The 21144-nt window shown below is 37.1% G+C and overlaps 1 protein-coding gene across 3 annotated transcripts in view; it reads left to right on the forward strand.

The window, feature by feature from the left end:
- The first annotated feature begins 405 nt into the window (after positions 1–405).
- GckIII (Germinal centre kinase III) overlaps positions 406–21144 on the forward strand; it is a 185842-nt gene continuing 165103 nt past the window's right edge. Inside the window, exons 1-2 of one of the 3 annotated variants that reach the window (XM_067096473.1) lie at positions 624–791; positions 10733–10747. In XM_067096473.1, the coding sequence (XP_066952574.1) occupies positions 774–791; positions 10733–10747 (33 nt within the window). In that variant the 5' untranslated portion in view covers positions 624–773. Of the gene's footprint in view, positions 792–10732; positions 10748–21144 lie in introns of all 3 variants that reach the window. The other 2 variants (XM_067096476.1, XM_067096474.1) reach the window with 2 other exon arrangements.

The raw sequence follows: 21144 nt of genomic DNA on the forward strand, positions 1-21144 counted from the left end.
CCTGCTCGATCTTTTTTCGCTCGTATGTTGATAACAGACATATTACTACGTATTTTATGATTGATTTTTGTATGTTTGGTGTTATTATTGATTGATCGTGCGATGGAACTGGCGGTGCAACGGCTTGCGAGTCGTAGTATTTCCCACAAAAACAAAAATGACCAGCCATCGCTCCCTTTAAACTTCCCTCCACAGTCCACCTGCTCGATCTTTTTTCGTCATTGCGTCGATAACATCCGACGTAGCACGTTTTATATGACTGATTTTTGCATATTGAGTTATATTATTGACTGATCGTGCTTTGGAATTGGCGCTGATGGCGGGAAATGAGGATTTATTGAGGGAAATGGGACTAACTGCCTTGGCCGAACGGTATCCCTCCGCGCAGTCAGTCCTGAGAGAGCCCTATCCAATATGGCGGAGGCAGTCAGTGAGAAACAGATGGATTAAACGCTTGTGCGACGCCATTCTCTGTCCACGGGATATGTCCTAAGGGTCGCGACCGTGCAGCGGTTGAGCAGAGTGTCCGAAGTATTCGTTTTAAGTCGGCGAGAGTCGTTGCATGACAGCCGAGTGAGCGAAAGAGGCGTCAAAACAGCGGTGTTTTAGTTTTTTTCGACCTGTTGTTGGTATTGGTCATTGGCCGTCCGTCGAAGGAAGATCCCCCCCGAAGTGTCAAAATCAGGTGACGACAGCGGCCGCCCCTTCTCCTGGATGACCTTAAGGACGCCCACCACCACCACCGCCAGCAGGTAGCAGCAGCAGCCTCAGCCATGGCATTCAACGACACGGTGAGTCAAATAAGGAGGCCTTTTGCAGTAGGAAGAAGGAGGAGGACCCGACTCTTCCTACTCCTGACGTTGACACCGAAAAAATAAACCTTTTTCCGCAAATTTTTATGAACGGTTCGTGTTTTCGAGGTGCCACCCTTTCCTAAGGGCTTCTCGGCCCTGAATTTGGCTTGATTTTCCCTAGGGGGGGATTTATCCTCTAATTTCCGTTCTGACGTTAAAATCCAAATCGGAGGATCAAAATGAACCCTGTTTCATTCCCTCGATAATTCGCCCTTCCGAGGTGCCAGTTATTGTTATTTTCGTCGGCGAATGCTGCGTACGGTCCCGTTATGTAATTTTGTATGACGTTATTTCAGTTCTTTTTAATACGGGAGGGACGTTTCAGTCCCCGGGAAACGGAAGAAGCGGATAAAACAGTTTTCGCCCCTGGTGCGGAATCCATTTTCACGCCCAATTTGTCTCTGGGGACGACGCTGATAACGTATCTTGGTCTTCCTGTCTATCTTCCTGTCTTTCTTCCTATCTATCAGGGGGCATTACCCGGGAACTAATAGCCTCACGGTACTCTTTAGCCTCTTATTCCCATTTTCCTTAACGTAAATTTGCGATGCGTTTTTTTTTTATTTCCTCTGTATTGATGGTGGTCCTTTTGTTTCGTAGGATGGGCTTGGGTTAGGCTGGTTTATGGTTAGGCTTTTTTTTAGGTTAGGCTGGCTTGTTATAGACTTTTTAGGTTAGGTTGGTTTGTTTCAGACTTCCTAGGTTTGGCTGGTTTGTTATAGACTTCCTGGGAAGGCCTGGCATGTTAGGATTTCCTAGGTTAGGCGGGATTGTCGCAGTTTCGTAGGTTAGGCTGGCTTGTTATAGTCTTCCCAGGTTTCAGGCTAGACTTCTAGGTCAGGCTGGCTTGTTATAGACTTTCTAGGAAGGCCTGGCATGTTAGGATTTCCTAGGTTAGGCGGGATTGTTGCGGTTTTGTAGGTTAGGCTGGCTTGTTATAGACTTCCTAGGTTAGGCTGGCTTGTTATAGACTTCCTAGGTCAGGCTAGTTTGTTGTAGACTTCCTAGGTCAGGCTGGATTATAGACTTCTAGGTCTGGCTTGTTTGGATTTCTAGTCAGGCTCGATTGTTATGAGCTTTGTAGGTTAGCTGGCTTGTTATAAGATTCTAGGTTAGGCTGGAATGACTTCCTCTAGTCAGGCCAGTTTGTTAGGTCTAGGTCAGGCTAGTTTGTTATAGACTTCCTAGGTCAGGCTAGTTTGTTATAGACTTCCTAGGAAGGCCTGGCATGTTAGGATTTCCTAGGTTAGGACTATAGACTTCCCAGGTCAGGCTGTTTACAATCAGATTTCGTAGGTCAGGCTAGTTTGTTGTAGACTTCCAGGTCAGGCTGGCTTGTTATAGACTTTCTAGTCAGGCCCTGGCTTGTTAGGGACTTTCCTAGTTAGGCCTGGAATGTTGGATTTTTAAGTTAGGCTGGCTTGTTATAGACTTCCTAGGTTAGGCTGGCTTGTTATAGACTTCCTAGGTCAGGCTAGTTTGTTATAGACTTCGTAGGTCAGGCTAGTTTGTTGTAGACTTCCTAGGTCAGGCTGGCTTGTTATAGACTTTTTAGGAAGGCCTGGCTTGTTAGGATTTCCTAGGTTAGGCAGGATTGTCATAGACTTCCTGGGTTAGGCTGTTTACAATCACGATTTTATAGGTTAGGCTGGTTTGTTTCAGACTTTCTAGGTTAGGCTGGCTTGTTATAGACTTTTTAGGAAAGCCTGGCTTGTTGGGATTTCCTAGGTTAGGCGGGATTGCCATAGACTTCCTGGGTTGTTCTGTTTACAGTTACGATTTTGTACGTTAGGTTGGTTTGTTAGGCTATATCCTATGCTCTCAGTCGTAAGAGTCACATATAGGCTAGTCATGTTAGGCAAGGTCATGTTAGTCATGCATAGGACTGGCATGATTTGGTTAAATCTTTTGTTAGGCTAGTGCTTAGTGACAGCAGGTTAGGCTGGTGATTCTCCTGGCGTAGGTATGCCTAACGTTTTAGGACATAAGTATTTTGGTGATTTAGAAGCAAATGTATCGCAAGGCTAACCTATGCAGGTTTAGGTTAGGCTAGCCTTCCTATGTCATCATTGACAACATAATACAGCCTACGCAGAGTCCAGCGGAGAAATTAGCATTGTGTTACCCTTTAGGGGGCAGGGTATTAGCCCCTCATTAAAAAATATCCCAGTTAGAATTTGAGAATTTCATTGTCACAGCACTTGAGTTGTAGCTTAGGCTATTGTTAGGCTACAAGAAAGCAGTAATGGCGGTTCAGGTGTACAGGGTTAATAATGAGAAGGTCTAGCCCCAAGGTGACGTGTTGATAGTCTATAAGTTGAATTAGGTAAATGTAAAGGCAATGGCTGCACAAAGATATTGTTTGTTAATGTAATCTTTTGATAGAAGAGTATAGGAAAGGGTGCATAGGCCTATAATGCAGCACAGGTGAGGAGATTTGAGGAATCAGACCGAGACGATGAGAAATTTAATGTCTTTTGTTTATCTTCACTTTCATCCCTAAGGGGCTGATACTTAACATGGCATCCTGTGGAGCTTCCACTATGTTTAGTACCAGGCCCTCAGGAATGAACATAAAACATTAACAAAAGATGGTTAAATTTCTCATTACTCTCACAAATTTGTCTGATTGTCTCACCTATACTGCATTGTATATGCCATTTTCTACATTGTTTAGTCCAAAAATATTTTTATATGAATAAAAGGTATCTTTGTGCTGCTTCCTCCTTTCCACTTACTGTTGAATTGATAAATCAGTAGCTGGCATGCCTAGTTTTACGTACTGTATTATTTGATCTATCATTGAAGAATGTTTTACCCTATTCTACACAGGCATTAGCCAAAAGCCTTATTGGTGATGTTGAAGACGTGACTGAAAAAGAACGAGGTGTTTTGGAGACATTATATATTCTGGGCTAGGTTTTATTAGCATGGCTCCAGCTTGTTTCAATGGTCCTGGCCCATAATGCTGTCAGCTTGTTTTAGTGTAAGACCAATGATTTGATTTTTTGTTATACATTGCATAGTCTGGGTTACATCATTGTAGAAAATTTTGGAGTTCATTTTGAATCTCATCGTTGAGTGGTTTGTTAGGTATATAGGCTAATTAATTAGTTTAGGGTCATTCAGGTTTTGACTCTGAGTATCATTATTGTTTTAAGCACTTCATAGGTTATTAACTTGCAAAATGAAATACCCTTGTGAATAAAGAAGAAAATAGTAAACTAAGATAAATTAAGGTTTGCACAGTATACAGGTTTGAGGAAATTAAACACTATATGTGCAATTACATGTAGGAATGTGACATTGAAAAATAAACGTGTTAGCAAGCTTTTCCACAAGAATTTTCTTGTTAAACTTGGGAGTTATTCAATAAGAAAACGACGATGGTCATTTAAAAACTGCTGGGACTGGAGAGCAAGATATAAAAGAGCTGTGATTGTGGCAGACAAAAGACACTGCCTGACGAACAAGATAAATTATGTTTTTCTCAAAAATCCCATTTTTGTGGAAAAAATTGCTCATTAATGAACGTAAATATAAAAACATTCACAGACTGGCTCTTAGTTTTTTAACGTCTTTTGTAGGCTAACTGAAAACTTAGTTCGTTAGTTGTGTAGGGAGTGATTGGCCCTTGCTTAAGGATTAGTCATAGAAGCTTATAAATGAGTAAGTTTGCCATCCTAGCCCCTGAAGCAACTCTGCATCTTTTGTGAAAACTTGTCAGTTTTACTACAAGTGTTGACAGTTAATAGAAGTATGGCCATTGTTTTTTAAGCAGAAAAAATAGTTTTGGATAAGTTGTTTACACAGGCTTATATTGCTGCTAGGGTCAGAAGTATTTGTTTTATTTTAAACACAAAGCATTTTTCGTCATTATTTGTTGTGGTATCTTTATTCAAGTCTTCAGTTGAAAGCCCTTATGGATAGTCAACAGACTATAGACCCAAGAGGGCTTCAAAGGGAGATCAGGTGATGAATAGATTGATAGGAGGGAATAGAAAATAAAACTTATAGACCTGAATTCGGGCAACACCAGTAGAAAGCAGGAACGAATTTGCTCCTCACTTAAACTTGCCTGTTGTCATGTCAGTGAAAAATGTTAATTGAGGTATTGATTTCCAGAAGTTATGACACTCTTAAATCTATATCTGTTGAGAATGTTTTGTTAGATATTGGCTCTCACGGAATGTCATCTCTGTCACGTTTATGGGTTATTGACTTGTTTACAGCCTGGAGGTTACTTTCATGCCATTGTAGTTAGGAAATGGAGATGAATCTTTAAGGAAAAGTGCTTGACATTCAAAAATTGTTTCTTCAGTAAGTCAAACACATAGTGAGGTGTATCACTTTAGTACAGTATGCTACCAAAGTCAGTATGAACAAGGAAATGGCAGTTTTTGTTTTCAAAATGGATTTGAGAGGCAATGAAAAAGTTTTGAGTTAGCATGTGATGGCATCCTCTTTGAAGAATTGTTTCATTCATTGCTTTTAACATCAAAATAATTCTTAATACATCAATCTTTTTTGTTACCACAAAGGTGGCACATGTTAATTTTAGATTTTAGTTCTATTTATGAAACAAAGTACTGTATTGAAGTTTTAATAACTTTTATGGGTGAAATTAGAGGTGATCCCATAAAACTAGTTCATTGTACCTGTTGTAAAAATAGTTAGAAGTTTGTTGTTTTATGATTAAAGACTTGAGATTAATGCCATAGTCGCCCAAATAATGCTAAACGTGTTGTCTCATTTTTTTGGCACTCAAGAACAGACAACGTTCATGTTTTGCTTGAAGGTTTTGCTCACTCTATTTATGTCAGCAATTTTGATAGGTGATTCTGATGGCTGTTGACTTTGTAGATGGAAAAGGATGTGTTACCCATCCCCATTGTGGGAGTCATTAGCACGCTTGATTCTCAAGTTTGATTACATATGTGCATTTTATTTCCCAATCCTTCGCTGGGAACTGATTTGTGATCTCCTTAGAACTCATGGTTATGGATTATCCTGAGCCCTGACTTCATGATTGCGAAAATTAAATTACATTGAGTCTCAGAACAATAGAATTTCTTAATTTCTTTAGGTTTTTAGGAAATTTCTCAATGGGTAACATGGAGTAGGACAGCATCCAAATACGTTAACAGTGACGTAAGTCTTCATATTTTGGGGAAGCGTGACCTGGAGGTTATTAATGCACCAGTGGATCAAGTTTGATTTAGAATTTAGTAGTCAGTGGGTGTTTTGGTGTTTTAGCTATTCAGCTCCATGTATCGTTGAACTGCACTTGCGTGAAACAAGTTTTGAATTATTAAAAGTGGGCAAGTTAGTGAGGGAAATGTCTTCAGATGGCACTTATGAATATAAACTGTTTTCTGTATTCTTTTAGTAAGATTAGTTTAGTGGAGAAAAGGTGTACATAGACAAGGACTTGGACCAACAAAGAATTCAGGCAGAAAATGCTAGAGATAGAAGAAGCTGGAGGTAACTCATTAGATGCCTGGCCTGGTAAAGGGAAGACCCAAAGTAAATGTGTGTATGGTTCAAATCAACAATAATTGACCAGGTCGGTTACAGGAGGGGCTCACAATGTCAAGTTGAGTACCGATGACATTTCAAAGTCATGGGACTGTAAACCAAATATTACAGTGAAGCCATAGGAAGGAGGGGTAAGTGAAATCAGCTGTACACGGTGAACGACAGTGGATAAAACTGCCTTGCTGTGATAACCCCAGGTTAATTGATTTGATTAACGAGTGACATGTTTGCTTTACTGCTGTGTGTTTAATCCATATTGGTATTTCGCAGGAAATGAGACATAAGGGATTTTTTTTTTTTTTTTTTTTTTTTTTTTTTTTTTACAACCCCATCATTTTTTTACAGTGCTATCAAAGTTTGCACCACAGTTTCCTGTGCTTTTAATTTTTCCCTTTGATATAGTTGTTGTTGTGGAGTTGTGTGTTTGTATTTTCACAGTACATAAGTATTTTTGTCTATCATTTGGTTCATGATGAAGATTGAAATCTGTTGTTGGCTTTTGTTGAGTAAATTGAACAGTGTTCATTCCCTTGAATTAGTGAAATGTCTCAGTGAATTAGTGGTGCAAAAAAGAAGAATGGAACTGTTGTATCCAGAAAGTGGGACTGTTGTATCCAGAAAATGTGATAGTACTTTATAAATTACACTAAGTAACATGCATACAAAAACCTTATGAATTAAGCTATCTGTGGGTACAGTACTTTATAAATTACACTAAATAACATGCATACAAAAACCTTATGAATTAAGCTATCTGTGGGTACATATGATCATTAGTTGTTATAACTTGTTTTACACTAGGTAACTTTATGAAAAAATAGGATCTCAAAACGAAGTAAAATACAGGCTTTAGGACGCTGTATTCTTTTTTGTGAACAGTATTGAGGAGCGGACGTGGTTGAAATTGTTTCTTGTAGCTTGTAGAATAAAAGGCCATGATAGTTTGGTGGTGTTTCTCGATTCCATTGGTTTAGAAATTTTCTGCTCTTAATGATTTGGTATTACAGTATCTGCTGCTGTTTTTGGTGGCCGATTGATATTTGTTGCCACCTTACGTTGTTCAGTGATCATGTAAGCCATGGACTCAAGCTGCATTGTGGCCTTCCGATCTCATTGTGTGTTTGAATCTCATAGCTAAGGATACAGTTGACTTCTTACTTTTCTTGGACCATCACACATTTATTCTAAATGTCTGTTTTTAATTTAAGTATATCTTAGTTTAACCAGACCACTGAGCTGATTAACAGCTCTCCTAGGGCTGGCCCGAAGGATTAGATTTATTTCACGTGGCTAAGAACCAACTGGTTACCTAGCAACAGGACCCACAGCTTACTGTGGGATCCGAGCCACATTATGACGAGAAACGAATTTCTATCACCAGAAATAAATTCCTCTAATTCTTCATTGGCCGGTCGGAGAGTCGAACGCTGGGCCAACAGCGTGCTAGCTGAGAGCTCTACCCACCTCCCAATGAAGAATCTTAGTGGTTTTTATAAGGATGTGTCCACCCAACTTAAATTGGCTTTTGTACCCGGCAAGTTTTTCACTTTCCTCATCCAATTAATGAGTCAATTTGGAGGAAATTTGTTTTGCTGTTTGGTGTACAGCTCATTCAGGTTGACCTTTCACTTGCATGGGAATCCTTCAATTATCCTCTTATAAATACTAGTATTACCAGCATTTTTTGCTGTAAATACTGTTAAATTTACGTCTCGTTAATTCTATCTCATTATTTTTCCGTATGACTGTAACCAAGGTACAGCATTTTTCTATTTGACTACTGACAGCAACAGATATAAGACATATCTGGTATAATCTGTTGAGATGTAAGACTAAAGTCCAGTAAAACTAAGACTGATTAGCTCATTTCGTACAGTGCTCCTGCACATGACTAGTTTTACATTGTAACTTGATTTTAAACATCTCAGCACTTATGAGTAATTGTGACTTAAAATTTTAGGCCATCATTCGAAGACTTCCTGTTGAACCAGTTTTCCAAAACATCTTATTTTCTTTCTTTCCCTCTGTGAATCTTCTGCTGAAAACCCTTGTGAACAGTCAAGAGACTAATTCAAAGGGACTCCAAAGGGGAATCAGCCTGGAGAGAGAAAGAGAGAACTCAAAGGAAAAGGTGATCAAAAAGTATGAGGAAATAGAAAGAACATAACATTTGCCTTTAATACCTGCTTCTAAAAAAAAAAAGGTTCTGATTTTCTCTTAGTGTGTCTTATCCATAAGAGATTATTTGGCATGAGCTCATGGTCCCAATAGACTTTTTCTTTCTTTCATTTTGCAGACTTCTGGGCAGAGTACATGGAATAGCTCTTAGCGAAAGCGTGGTATATATGTCTGCTGTGGACTCCTGATTGTGATTTGCATATTTCCGGTTGATAAATTACTGTTTTAATTTACTGGATGTAATTTTAACCTTTTTCTTGCCATGATTGAGGCCAGAAACATGTCATTTTTACTTTTTTCTTGCCATGATTGAGGCCAGTTTTGGGTATTTTTGGGACATGATTACTCTCTTTAAGTATGGGCTTCATTATTGAATAATTTCATTCCCCATCTTCGACTACAGTACTATTAAGAAAATTGTTTGGTTCCAATTTCAGACCAGCTTTGAGATAATAGGTGTTGGTGCGGCTCTGACATGTTAAAAATTCATGCTCTTATCTTCTGATGAAGAAATTTAATCAGATAATACAAAATTTGTAACGACTTGTTCGTTCCCAAAATAGTAGTAATGTATTCTTTCCTGTATATGATATCGTTCATTCCCAATTTAGCCTTCTACATTTTCCTGACAGTTATCATGTAGTGCATGGCACAGTCTTTAGCCAGCTGTAACTTAAAATTACAAAGCTATATGAAATGTGATTCCACCACATTAAATTATTTTATATGATAAACTCTTAATTTAAAGCATATTAACAATTTACTTGAAATTAAGCAATAGTGGGTCTGTCCCAGAAGGTTTCACTTTCTACAAACCAATTTACATCCTACTTGTATAAAGCTGTAAGAGTATCTCTTCCCTTCACAATACATGACTTCTATATGTCATACAGTTTTTTTTTTTTAAGACATCCTTGTTAATAGATAATAGCTCAGAATTTGGAGACCGGTTTTAATATTACTTTAAGTCTGTTTACCATTTACTTTGAATGGTCTACCTTAAGCTCCAGAGTAAGTTTTACTTCATTGCAGCACCTTGACCAAGTGAGAGTCACAGGCTGCAAACATTGTTGACATTTCTGTCGAGCACAGACCTCTTATGCCTGGTGTCCAACAGGGTAGCGCTTAAATAATTTTGCTGTCTATACAGTAGTATTAGGATTAATGGCCTTACAGAACAAAATGGTACCGATTTCAGATGATGCCACATAATGGGAGTTGTTCCTTCAGCTCTGATGCAGAGTAAAGTAGCTGCTATTAACAGACCAGACCATATTTGTGATTTAATCTTTTGATTGGGATATGAGGCCTGGCACTTAAGTTGAAGGCTTAGGTAATTGGTCAGCCTCGTATTGTGGCTTTTATTCTGTAAGTGATTAATGATCATTTGAAAGAACAGTATTCTGTAGATTTTTGACTCCACGGTTGAAAAGCATATCATCTGATGCAGTCAGAAAGCAAAATACTGTGCAGTACTTGTACTCTTCATTGCTATGCTTTTCTTGTGTACTGAAATGGTACTTTTTAATGCTTCAGATTGTTTATTTACCTCAATCTATTGGTGTCAGTACCACCATAGAACCCTTCTCTTGTAGACAAAATTTTCCTTTTATTGGTGAGTTTTTGACAACCTTCATATCATTGTGAAGGTGCCACCTTGTCACTTTGGTAAATACCAGAGTATTATTTTTTTATTCCCCGTGCTATAAAATTGAGGACTGGAGTTTGTTGTTGTTATGGCTATTGAACCTTGTTGCTTCAGAAGAGAATGCAGTAATGTCTCGAAACACCATTCACTGTGGAATTATTTGTAGCTAGTATCGAATTACTGTTGATACAATGTATCTTATTAATACTAGGCTACTGTCATCTGACCATTCTGTTCACAAGAGGGTATACAGTATTTTAAAGAGCCTATAAATTTGAGTATACAATATTATAGTATCTGTAAGAAGTTTTTTACATTATTATTGCCACTAATGATGGAATGGTGAGCCACTCAGTACTGGACTAATGTGTTTAGTGTAAGTTCTTATTAACATTTCCAGTTTGAGGCATCTAATACCTGTTTCAAGTGTGCCATCATCTTATGAAATGTTGTAATTTCAAAGTAATTCTTCTTAAATTCACTTGAATAATTTTTTGATATTTGTCTTTCACAGGCCTTACAGTCTCAGGTAAGTGTTGTAGGTATTTAGGTAATATTCTGAGGCTGAATATTTGATTTTAAAGCTGTAATAATGATGCTTTTTAAAGAATGCATGGACCATTATCTTTTCTTTTGTCTAAGTTTGTTACAAAAGCACTTTTGCACTTTTTATAGAAAAGGCTTTAAGTATTTTTTGTTTTTTTTGTAAATTATGTATATGTACTGTAGCATATTATGTAATGTTTAATTTTCAGGTAGTTGCTAAAATGTTTGTGCAGCCAGAAACATTTTGCTGGTTTGACACCGTTCTTATAGAACTGATCTTATCTTTGGAATTCTTTTTACAGTTAAAACCCTCTAAAATGTGTAAATTGAGATTTTTTACATTTTTAATAGTGTAGTATACTTTATATTATTGTTCCAGTGTTGGTAGATGCTGTAACATAGCTTTTAGATTTTGGTGTTTACTGAAAATATTATATGTATTGCATGGTGCAGTTGTTTATGGAACAAAAAGAAATTTTATAATGCTGTTAAAATGTCTATGCTAATTTTAGTGCATTTATTTATAAACTGATTTTATTTTCTAAAACTTCATTTGGTTGCTGTAAAAGCGTTGTAATTTATTATTGTGTTATGCATTGTAAATAAGCATTTATATCTTTAGTGACCTGACAAAAGCTCTATATACTAAGTGTTTTTATAGTGAAATTTTGTAGCAAAAGATAAGGAAATTACCTGAATTTTTCTTGTGAACTATAGAATTCCTCTAAGAAAGTTCTTGGAATCGTCATGATATTGTGGAGGTCCCTTCACTTTCGAACGAGATTAGGTTTGATTTGATCCTCTTTTAAGCTTGAGCAGTTACCTGTAGTCTTGTTGAAAATTGTAAGAGGTGATGTTGATTTATTTTGTGTGTGTTAGTGGGACATTTTGATGGAGTTATACATAGCTTTGGGTAGGGTTTTGGTTCCTATTTTATTCAATTTAAAGGTCTTAAATTGTCAGATTCTCATATTGCATCAAGACCTTTGTTTAGGGAGTTGTCGTCAGATACAAAATTTGGTCTATGATCCATCAAGATGCTGGGAGTAGAATTGATGGTAGGGTTATTAAAATGATCATAGCATACCCATTAGATGAAAGAGTGCAGCTGCTGTCCATTTTAGATACTGTTTTGGTAAATGAAGAATATTAATATTTGCTTCCCATGTCTGACATGAGTTGTGTATCCTATGATTTATTTCTAACCCCTTTTTATTTAGAAGCACAGTAACTTTTAGGGATGGAAGTGGCTGGCAAATATTATATAATGTATAATTTTACTGAGAGTTTGATGGATGGTGATTGCAAGTTTTTTAACTGTCTGAAAAAGTACTGGTATTACTGTATCATAGCTTTAATGGCATTACAGTACCAGCATGTTTAAAGCTAGGCGATCAAAAAACTTATAACTTTGAATAGTAAGGGCTATGAAGAGGGGTGTGAAAGTTAGCTGAGGATGATGAGATGAATTGACATCCTTTTTTTGGCAGGGTGTAATTTTAGGAGGAAGTTGAAGGTCGTGGAGGAAAGTGATCAATATTTCATTTTCTTGAAGCTTTGTCCTCACCAGATAATTAGCCATATTTCGTTGTCTAACTTAGGGGAACCGTCAGAATCAATACGACAGTTATCCAAGGTGAAGGTATGGATTTATTTAACTGGGATACTGTATATACATCAGGGTTAGTAAGTAACTGGACCTATGCAGAAGCTTCGGGCATATTTTACTGTATGTAAAAAAAAGTAATTATGTGAAATTTTTAATCATGCGGACATCAGCATCAGTGTCCCCTTCTGTTCTGCCAGATGGTCCTAAATCCTTCTTGTCAGTGAAGGACAGCATAAAAGATTGAGGTCTATTCCCGAGGTAATGTCTCAATGTGTTGCATCTTCTCGAAAGGGGTCAGCGTTGCATTGTGGAAGATTGTTTTAGGCCTCATGTTTTGGGAGGGTTGTCATGCGTTGCATCTTCTCCAGAGGTCAGCATTGCAACCTGGAGAGATGTTTGGCTTAGGTCCCTTATGTTTTGGGAGGATCAGTTCCTTGATTTGACAGATTTTTCTAGGGCAGGTATATCAATGTTAGATATTAATAAAATAGATTAGAATAGCATTTGAGATTCACTACTACTTTCCAGTGATATGCAGGTAGCATATTTATAAGTCATGGATGCGGCTGTGTCCCGTAGCTGATTTGTTTATAAAATATAAATAGTGGCATGACAGGTAATAAAGGTGACATGATTCTTAGAGGGCATTTCAACCAGTTGCTTTCACTCTCCTGTAACTTTTGTTATAGATGCAGTAGTTAGTCAGAGACAGGTCTTATATGAGAGTGCTGTGGGTTGTACTAAACTCTGTAGGTTTTGACATGGAGAAGTCCACCTCGAGTTATGCAATTGATGAAGACCTTTCTGCAGACTTGAGAGGATTATGTTGATTCTTAGTTTCATTTGTGCATCATGAAGTTGAAAGAGTGGACTATTGGTTCTGAATATTTGTACTGTAATCTGTTGTTGGAAGAAGTTTTGTTAGTTATAATTTTTCATATATTCTTTACACTTAATATTGACGTGATACATACTCATCAGTTTGAATGAAGAGTTAGAGGTGCATACATTTATAAATACAGCATTCAGTATGTTTGCCTTGTTCAGGGATATGTATGCACCTGAATTGGTTGACTAGCATACAAAGGGATTGTTTGCTTGGCGTAACTGCGTTTGTGTTGAATGTCTAGACTGCATATGTTTGTTTTCTTAGAGGCTTCCACGATGTTAAAAGTTCTCCCACGATTTCAAGAGTTTTATCCAAAATGGAAATATAAGTGTTAGATTTATCTGTTTTAAGAATCTCCTTTGACTAGCATTGCTGTATTTAAAATAAAATAATGTGCACATTTTCTATATTTTCTAGGATAAATGTATCAAGGATAATATACAGTAATACTTTTGTCAGGGCCATGTGGGCTGCAGAACGCCATTTAGTGTAGCAGATATAGGATCTTTTTAATTGGCAAAATATTACAGTTTCTTGACATGTAAAGGTCACTAATTAATATGGATACATGTATTAAGTATCGTATATCCTGAATGGTGTCTTGTTGTCTCTTGTTTGACGTTAATTCCTTAATTGGACAGTCATTATTTGTGACACTGACAAACGAGACCTTGATCAGATGTGGTATTTTGGTCAGGTGGTGTGTGTGTGTGTGTATGTGTTGCTTCTCAATGACATGAATTTAAAAGAATAAGTGTTGATTCTCATTTTTATGTACGCAATGTTGGACATTGCCTTTCGAGTAAAGTAGGGTTGTAAAGATGGAGTTGCTGCTATTTTACTGAAGTATATTATTATACCGGGATAACTTTGAGGCGTTTTGCTTAGTTGGTGCTTTCTCATTAAGATTTGGCTCCATGATGAAAGTGCTTGATGTGACTTGTTTAGGAATTTAAGTGATCAAGTTGAGTAATTTATCAGTCGTAACATGAAACCAGCTTCATTAAATGCAGACTTAGTAGCTTTCAGTTTTTAAGTGAAGGCTAGTAGCGTAGGTAACTAGGATGACATTAATGGCAATAATTTTCATAAAGTTTTTAATGAAAATCTGGTTTTATTTTGATGGCATATTTACTGACTGCTGCCTTATCAGTCGCTAGTTTTGGAAGTCATTGTAATTGTTTATGCAAAATGCATTTTGGGAGAGCATCCCTTCCTATTAAGTTTGATAGAAAATAAAAAATCTGCACAATAATGTAGTTTCTTAATGGAGTAGTATCAGTTACAAGCACTGTTTTCTAACCTCGCTTATTCAGGTAAACCTTCATTGTTTATGTAAGAACAATATTTTTCTAATTCATTCAAAAGTTATTGTTGATATCTGAGAACGATTCCCGGTTTCCTGCAACAGTTTTTGCTCAGTCTGCAGGTCAGTCAGTCCAAGCCAATATTACCCGAGTACATTTGCTCTCAGGCGAGTACAGTTCGCTTTTTTAACGAGTGCAGTCTTCACTTCTGGTCGTAGGTCAGCTATTCAGTACGCAAGTTTTATTTCATAGCCTACTTTCCCAGAGGGGTGTCAGTTATTAGGGGGGATTAGGTAAAAAATTTAATATGCTTTTGGAGAATTGGCTCGATTAAACAAGAATGTATGTTTTAGAATTTCGATTCAGAATGTATACCTGAAATTGGTTGAAATGTGATTGGGTGTAAGTTCTTATTAATAAAGTGTAACAAAGTACTTGTAATTGGCTCTAAGTTCTTATAAATAAAGTATAGTATGCAAATAAAGTATAAAAAGATGGTGTAAAACTATTTGTCAGTTGTCCACAACAAAAAATAATCCGTATCGACCAAAGACACACTTAACCTAACTTGGAGTAAAACTTTTATAAGGAGGACTCAAGAACCTTTTGTTGTAATATATGTACATAATTTTTGTTTATATGTGCTCTTAAAGGTTTCACTTTCTTCCTCTGCTATAGTGTATAATATATATATATATATATATATATATATATATATATATATATATATATATATATATATATATATATATATATATATATATATATACACACACACACACACACACACACACATGCATGGTGACAGGCGCGTCAACCACACCAGAAAGAGACCTTGCTTAGTCTTGCCACCAATTTAGTTCAAGGTCGTCTGTCGTGTAAACAGCATCGGAGAGGCTTCGTATGACTTTTATCAGGGGAAAGGAATGTTATTGGATCTCTTGTAACTTATCTGATATATGTTGTTGTTTTTTTTATGCAGTGTGAATCCTCTGTCGTGAAAGAACGAACTGTATATACTTTTTTCTTTGAGCCTCACTCATCAAGAGTGATTGCTGTGCATGAATAAATTGTCGTAGATTGCAATTACATATACATTTGTTCTTTGTTAACAGTCAGTCGTTTTTTAAAGGTCAGAAAATGAAAGAGCAAGTCAGTCATGATTAGGGTACAACCCAAAGATATTCTTTTGAGTTTTGACCAGTATTTTGGTGTTGCCAACATATTAGAATTGAGGCATTGTTCAGTCACATCCCTTTGTAATGGAGGACTAGTTTTTATTGTGACGTTTTTATTTGAGTTTTTAGCCATTTTAGTCATAAATATCTTAATATTTTAAGAGTTGTTGCTCTTCCCAGATAATGCCTCTGAACCGGTATTTTGGTGTTACCAACATATTAGAATTGAGTCACTGTTCAGATACCTCCCTTTGTCATGGAGAACTAGTTTTTATTATATCAAAATTTATGTTCAACTTTTTGCCACTTAAGTGAAAAATTATGTTTTAGAGCTTGGTGCTCTTCACAGATATTCCTCAGAAATTCAGTCTTTAAAATGTCTCAGAAATTCAGTTCTTAAAAATGTCTCAGAAATTCAGTTCTTAAAATGTCTCAGAAATTCAGTTCTTAAAATGTCTCAGAAATTCAGTTCTTAAAATGTCCCAGAAATTCAGTTCTTAAAAATGTCTCGGAAATTCAGTTCTTAAAATGTCTCAGAAATTCAATTCTTAAAATTTCTCAGAAATCCAGTTCTTAAAATGTCTCAAATTCATTTCTTAAAATATCTCAGACATTCAGTTCTAAAAATGTCTCTGAAATTCATCTCTTAAAATGTCTCAGAAATCCAGTTCTTAAAATGTCTCGGAAATCCAGTTCTTAAAGTGACTCAGAAATCCAGTTCTTAAAATGTCTCAGAAATTCAGTTCTTAAAATATCTCAGGAATCCAGTTCTTAAAGAGTTCTTGAATTTAACGTAATGTGACCGAGTAGCCAGCTATAATAGTAATCAGCTTAAAACGGTATAGTGTATTGCATATTATCAATTCATATTGATCATTAATTCAGTCTGTTGCTCATATCTAATAAATCCTTTTTTTATTTTTTAACCCTACAGCAGGTGAGTGTGTAACCAGAGTCTAGTTGCTACGTAGGAGATTTCACCAGAGTAAAATGCTAGTAAGTAGACTTAGCATTTTGTTTGGTTTCTTTTGCTTCTTATCAAGCTGAAAGAGATCTTATATGTATGATTGATGTGAAGGTTAGTTGGTTCTGTATATGTATATATGTATATATATATATATATATATATATATATATATATATATTTATATATATATATATATATATAGTTTATATATATATATATATATATATATATATATATATATATATATATATATATACCTTATATATATATATATATATATATATATATATATATATATATATATATTTATTTATTTATTATAGGTTCTTTTTGACTTTACTACATTTTTAGTAGATTTTAAAAGTAAGTTTATAAGTTCCCTGATCCAGGTACATTTTTTCCTTTATAATCCCCATCTGTCATTTATATGGGCTTTGTAAACTTTCTTTTATATTTTTTCAGTCCGCTAAGGAAAGGACGAAAGAGTCGAAAGGCTCTGCAGCATTCCAGTGTTTCCTTCCTTCGTGGATTTTATTTTTATTTATATATTCATCACGTTCCGTATTTTCGTGATTCAGTTATACACATACATTTTATAGCAGAGAGAAAGATTTTATATATATATATATATATATATATATATACATACATATATACATACATACATACATACATACATACAAATTACGGTAATGCATGAGAAGGTCGAGACGGCAAGTCCGGACCTCAGGGACATTACGTCCCGTCCCCAAACTCCGACCACGGTACAGAATCTACATTGATATTGCTTTTCGTTATATAGATTTGACACGAGTTTACTTTCTATCACTTATTCATTCGCTCGTTTTGGGGAAGTATTGATTAAAGAGATACTTATTCATCGTGATTATTTATTTATATGAAATTCTTAAAGGTATTCATCGTGGTTATTTATTTATATGAAATTCTTAAAGGATTTATTTGGTAAATCGTTTTTAATGTACTGTCGAACTTGCCTTGTTTTTCATCTGTGGAATAATGGCGTGTCTGTGTGTGTGTGTGTCTATCTGTCTCCTTGGAAGAAGAGTCATTACCTTGTCTTTTTGTGTCTGTCGCTCTGTCTGTCTGTCTCCTTGGAAGAAGAGTCATTCCCATGTGTCTTTTTGTGTCTGTCTCTCTTTGTATGTCTGTCTGTCTCCTTGGAAGAGGAGGCATGACCCTCCCTCCCCTTTTGCTGTGTGAACATTACTTTGGCTTCACTTGAGGAATCCTGGGGTGTGTGTACCAGTTTTAGGTTCTCTCTCTCTCTCTCTCTCTCTCTGCATATGTCGAAGGATGTATACGCATTGTGTCGTCTAGAATATCTTTCTGAGGTTAATTATTGCTGGCTATGTTACTCTTTTACTTTTGCTCGGTTCTGGCGTTCAGTGTCTGCCAGTTTTTAGGGAAGGGAACTAATGCGAAATATCAGTTTATTTGGCATCGGTCTCATTTGACGTTAGGGTCCTAAGTCTCATTGTAATGCCTGTTAAATAACTCGTGAAATTGCCCTTTGGGAGGAGGTATGGTTATGATAGAAGGAAGTCGAGCTTTCGTGTAATTGTATATTGGAAGAAGTCGAGCTTTCGTGTAATTGTATATTGGAAGAAGTCGAGCTTTCATGTAATTGTATATTGGAAGAAGTCGAGCTTGCACGTAATTGTTTATAGGAAGAAGTCGAGCTTTCACGTATTGTAAATAAGAAGAAGACGAGATTCCATGAAATCGTAAATAGGAAGAAGTCGAGATTCCATGAAATCGTAAATAGAAGAAGTCGAGATTCCATGAAATCGTAAATAGGAAGAAGTCGAGATTCCATGAAATCGTAAATAGGAAGACGTCGAGATTCCATGAAATCGTAAATAGGAAGACGTCGAGCTTGCTTGTAATTGTAAACAGGAAGAAGTCGAACTTTCTTGTAATTGTAAACAAAGAAGTCGAGCGTTCACGCAATTGTAAACAAAGAAGCCGCGCTTCCTTGTAACAGTAAACAAAGAAGTCCAGCTTTCACGTAATTGTAGATGTTATGTGATTGGTATTCCCCCTGTCCTTGTGAAACTGTGTCCTTATAGGACGCACAAATTGTGTGACTTTAATTGGTGTTTTTGATGTTACTTAAGGACCAACAGAGAGAGAGAGAGAGAGAGAGAGAGAGAGAATGCATGCACGTACTTACAGGCGTAGGTAAATATCAAGTGACGTGACTGCATTCAATCCTCGGTGGGCAGTGTTACCTTCCCCCCAGCTGATAAAGCTGCCTGGTTGGAGGGGTGGGGTTGGGAGATGATTCTGGTAGGGGAAGGGAACCACTTTTGGGAGGGTTTGTTTACTTGTTGGGGTAAGGGTGCTTTTGTTGTTGGGGGTGGGGTGGGGGAGGGGGGAGCTTGTGTTGCAAAGGTGGTTGGTGGTGGTGTCAAGAGGCTACTGACTGGCACTCGTGTTGTTGACATTTTCCTTCCTGGATTCTTCCCGTAGGGGTACACCTCACGTGGTGCACTGTAGGCTCTATTGTTTAAGGTTCTTTGCATCGTCCCTTCGGCCCCTAGCTGCAGCAACCCCTTCCATTCCTTTTTATCCTACCTCCGTTCATATTCTCTTTCTTCCACCTTGCTATCCACCCGCTCCTGACAATTGTTTCAGATTGCATCTGCAAGGTTTTCCTCCTGTTACACCTTTCAAACGTCTGTGCTGTCAATTTCCCTTTTCAGCGCTAATGACCTCGTAGGTCCCAGCGCTTGGCCTTTGGCCTAAATTTATATTCCATTCCATTCCTTCCCAGACTTAGTCTTTTCTTGCTGGTTCCGTTTTGCTGTTTGAAGGGGCTGTTTCAAACTTCTGAAGAAATGCCTTTCTGATGCGTTTTATATTCTTGTGTGTTATTAAGTATTTCATTGGGGTTCTTTCGAGGGGATTTTGTGTGTTCCCAAAGAGGTTCCCCCTCCAATCTTTATCCTCCCTCAACTGTTCTCCCTCTCCTCTCTCTCTCTCTCTCGATCTCGAACTCTCTCGTCCTCATCAGAGAACGGTAGAAGTTTATGTCTCAAATGACAGGAAATTTAACCTAGTCTCTCTCTCTCTCTCTCTCTCTCTCTCTCTCTCCGCTATGGGAGCAGCAAGCGTGATGTTGGCGTGCAACGTTTGAATGTTGCATGCACCTATTCATCTGTTGTTGTTGTTGAGGAGATGAAATGCCAATGCTTTGTTCACTTGGCCCTCAATCAATCAATACCCATTTATTCTGAAGGTTGTTCCTTCTTTCTAGGCTCTGTTAGGATTTTACACCATTTTGATAGAAATCAGTCCTCGCCAGCGTGTCAGAATAGGTATGTTAGATGATTTGATTGGTTGTCTGCTAAGTAAGCTTTGAGAGTTGCAACTGACCGGTTTGATAAGTGCAGTAGCGGCCTTCCTCTGAGATCTGAACACTCAGGTATCTTGGTCAGGCTTTTACTTAATATTTAATAGTTACTTGATGATTTTCAGTTACCTTTGTAAAATCTGTAGATGATCGGAAAACAATAGTTACTTATTGATTTTCAGTAGTTACCTTTTGTAAAAGATATAGATTATCGGCAAAATTGATTATCAGTAGTTACCTGTTGTAAAATATATAGATTATCGGAAAACAGTACCAGTTATGTATACAAACGGAATCAATATAGAACTTATTATCTATCCCTTTTAAGCAAGGGGGGGAGGGGGCTTTCAAACAGCCAGTACTGTAAACAAAAGGTTTATTGAAGTAACTGATGTTTTGTGTTCGAATTTCAGTAGAAAGTCAGCCCTTGGCTCTCTGATTCCTTTTGTTGTCATGCGAGTGTAATGCCATCTCGCCTTTAAGCAAGAACGTTTACGTAATGGAATTGATTCAATTTTTAGCCTAGTTAGCGTTTGCATGTTTGCTTGCAAGTTTCTATGTTTATGTGTGTGTGTGCTTTAATTGGAGAGAGAGAGAGAGAGAGAATGTGTAAGTTTTACAGTTGAGGGAGAAGTGTACATACATGGCGCAGGCTATTTTAAGAGATATGAACATGAGGTTGCATTTATAACGAGAGAGAGAGAGAGAGAGAGAATGTTTACATCAGAGTATTTGTAAAAAGAAATGTGGATGTACTTTATAGATGAGGGAAAAGTGTACATGACGTGTTTTGTAAGAGAGAGAGAGAGAGAGAGAGAGAGAGGAAAACACTTCATTGAAGTCCCGATATCGGATCGTGTGAGAGATCGCCTCTCAAAGCATTATTATGTAGCTTGAAGGATCTTTCTTCTTGCACTGAATATCCGGAGGAGCAAAGCACCACCTTGAGTGGCTGTTTTGTTATTGCATCCTCCTCCTCCTCCTCCTCCTCCTCCTCCTCCTCCTCCTCCTCCTCCTCCTCCTCCTCCTCCTCCTCCTCCTCCTCCTCCTCCTC

This window comes from Macrobrachium rosenbergii, chromosome 53, assembly GCF_040412425.1.
Source record: "Macrobrachium rosenbergii isolate ZJJX-2024 chromosome 53, ASM4041242v1, whole genome shotgun sequence".
Classification (NCBI taxonomy): domain Eukaryota; kingdom Metazoa; phylum Arthropoda; class Malacostraca; order Decapoda; family Palaemonidae; genus Macrobrachium; species Macrobrachium rosenbergii.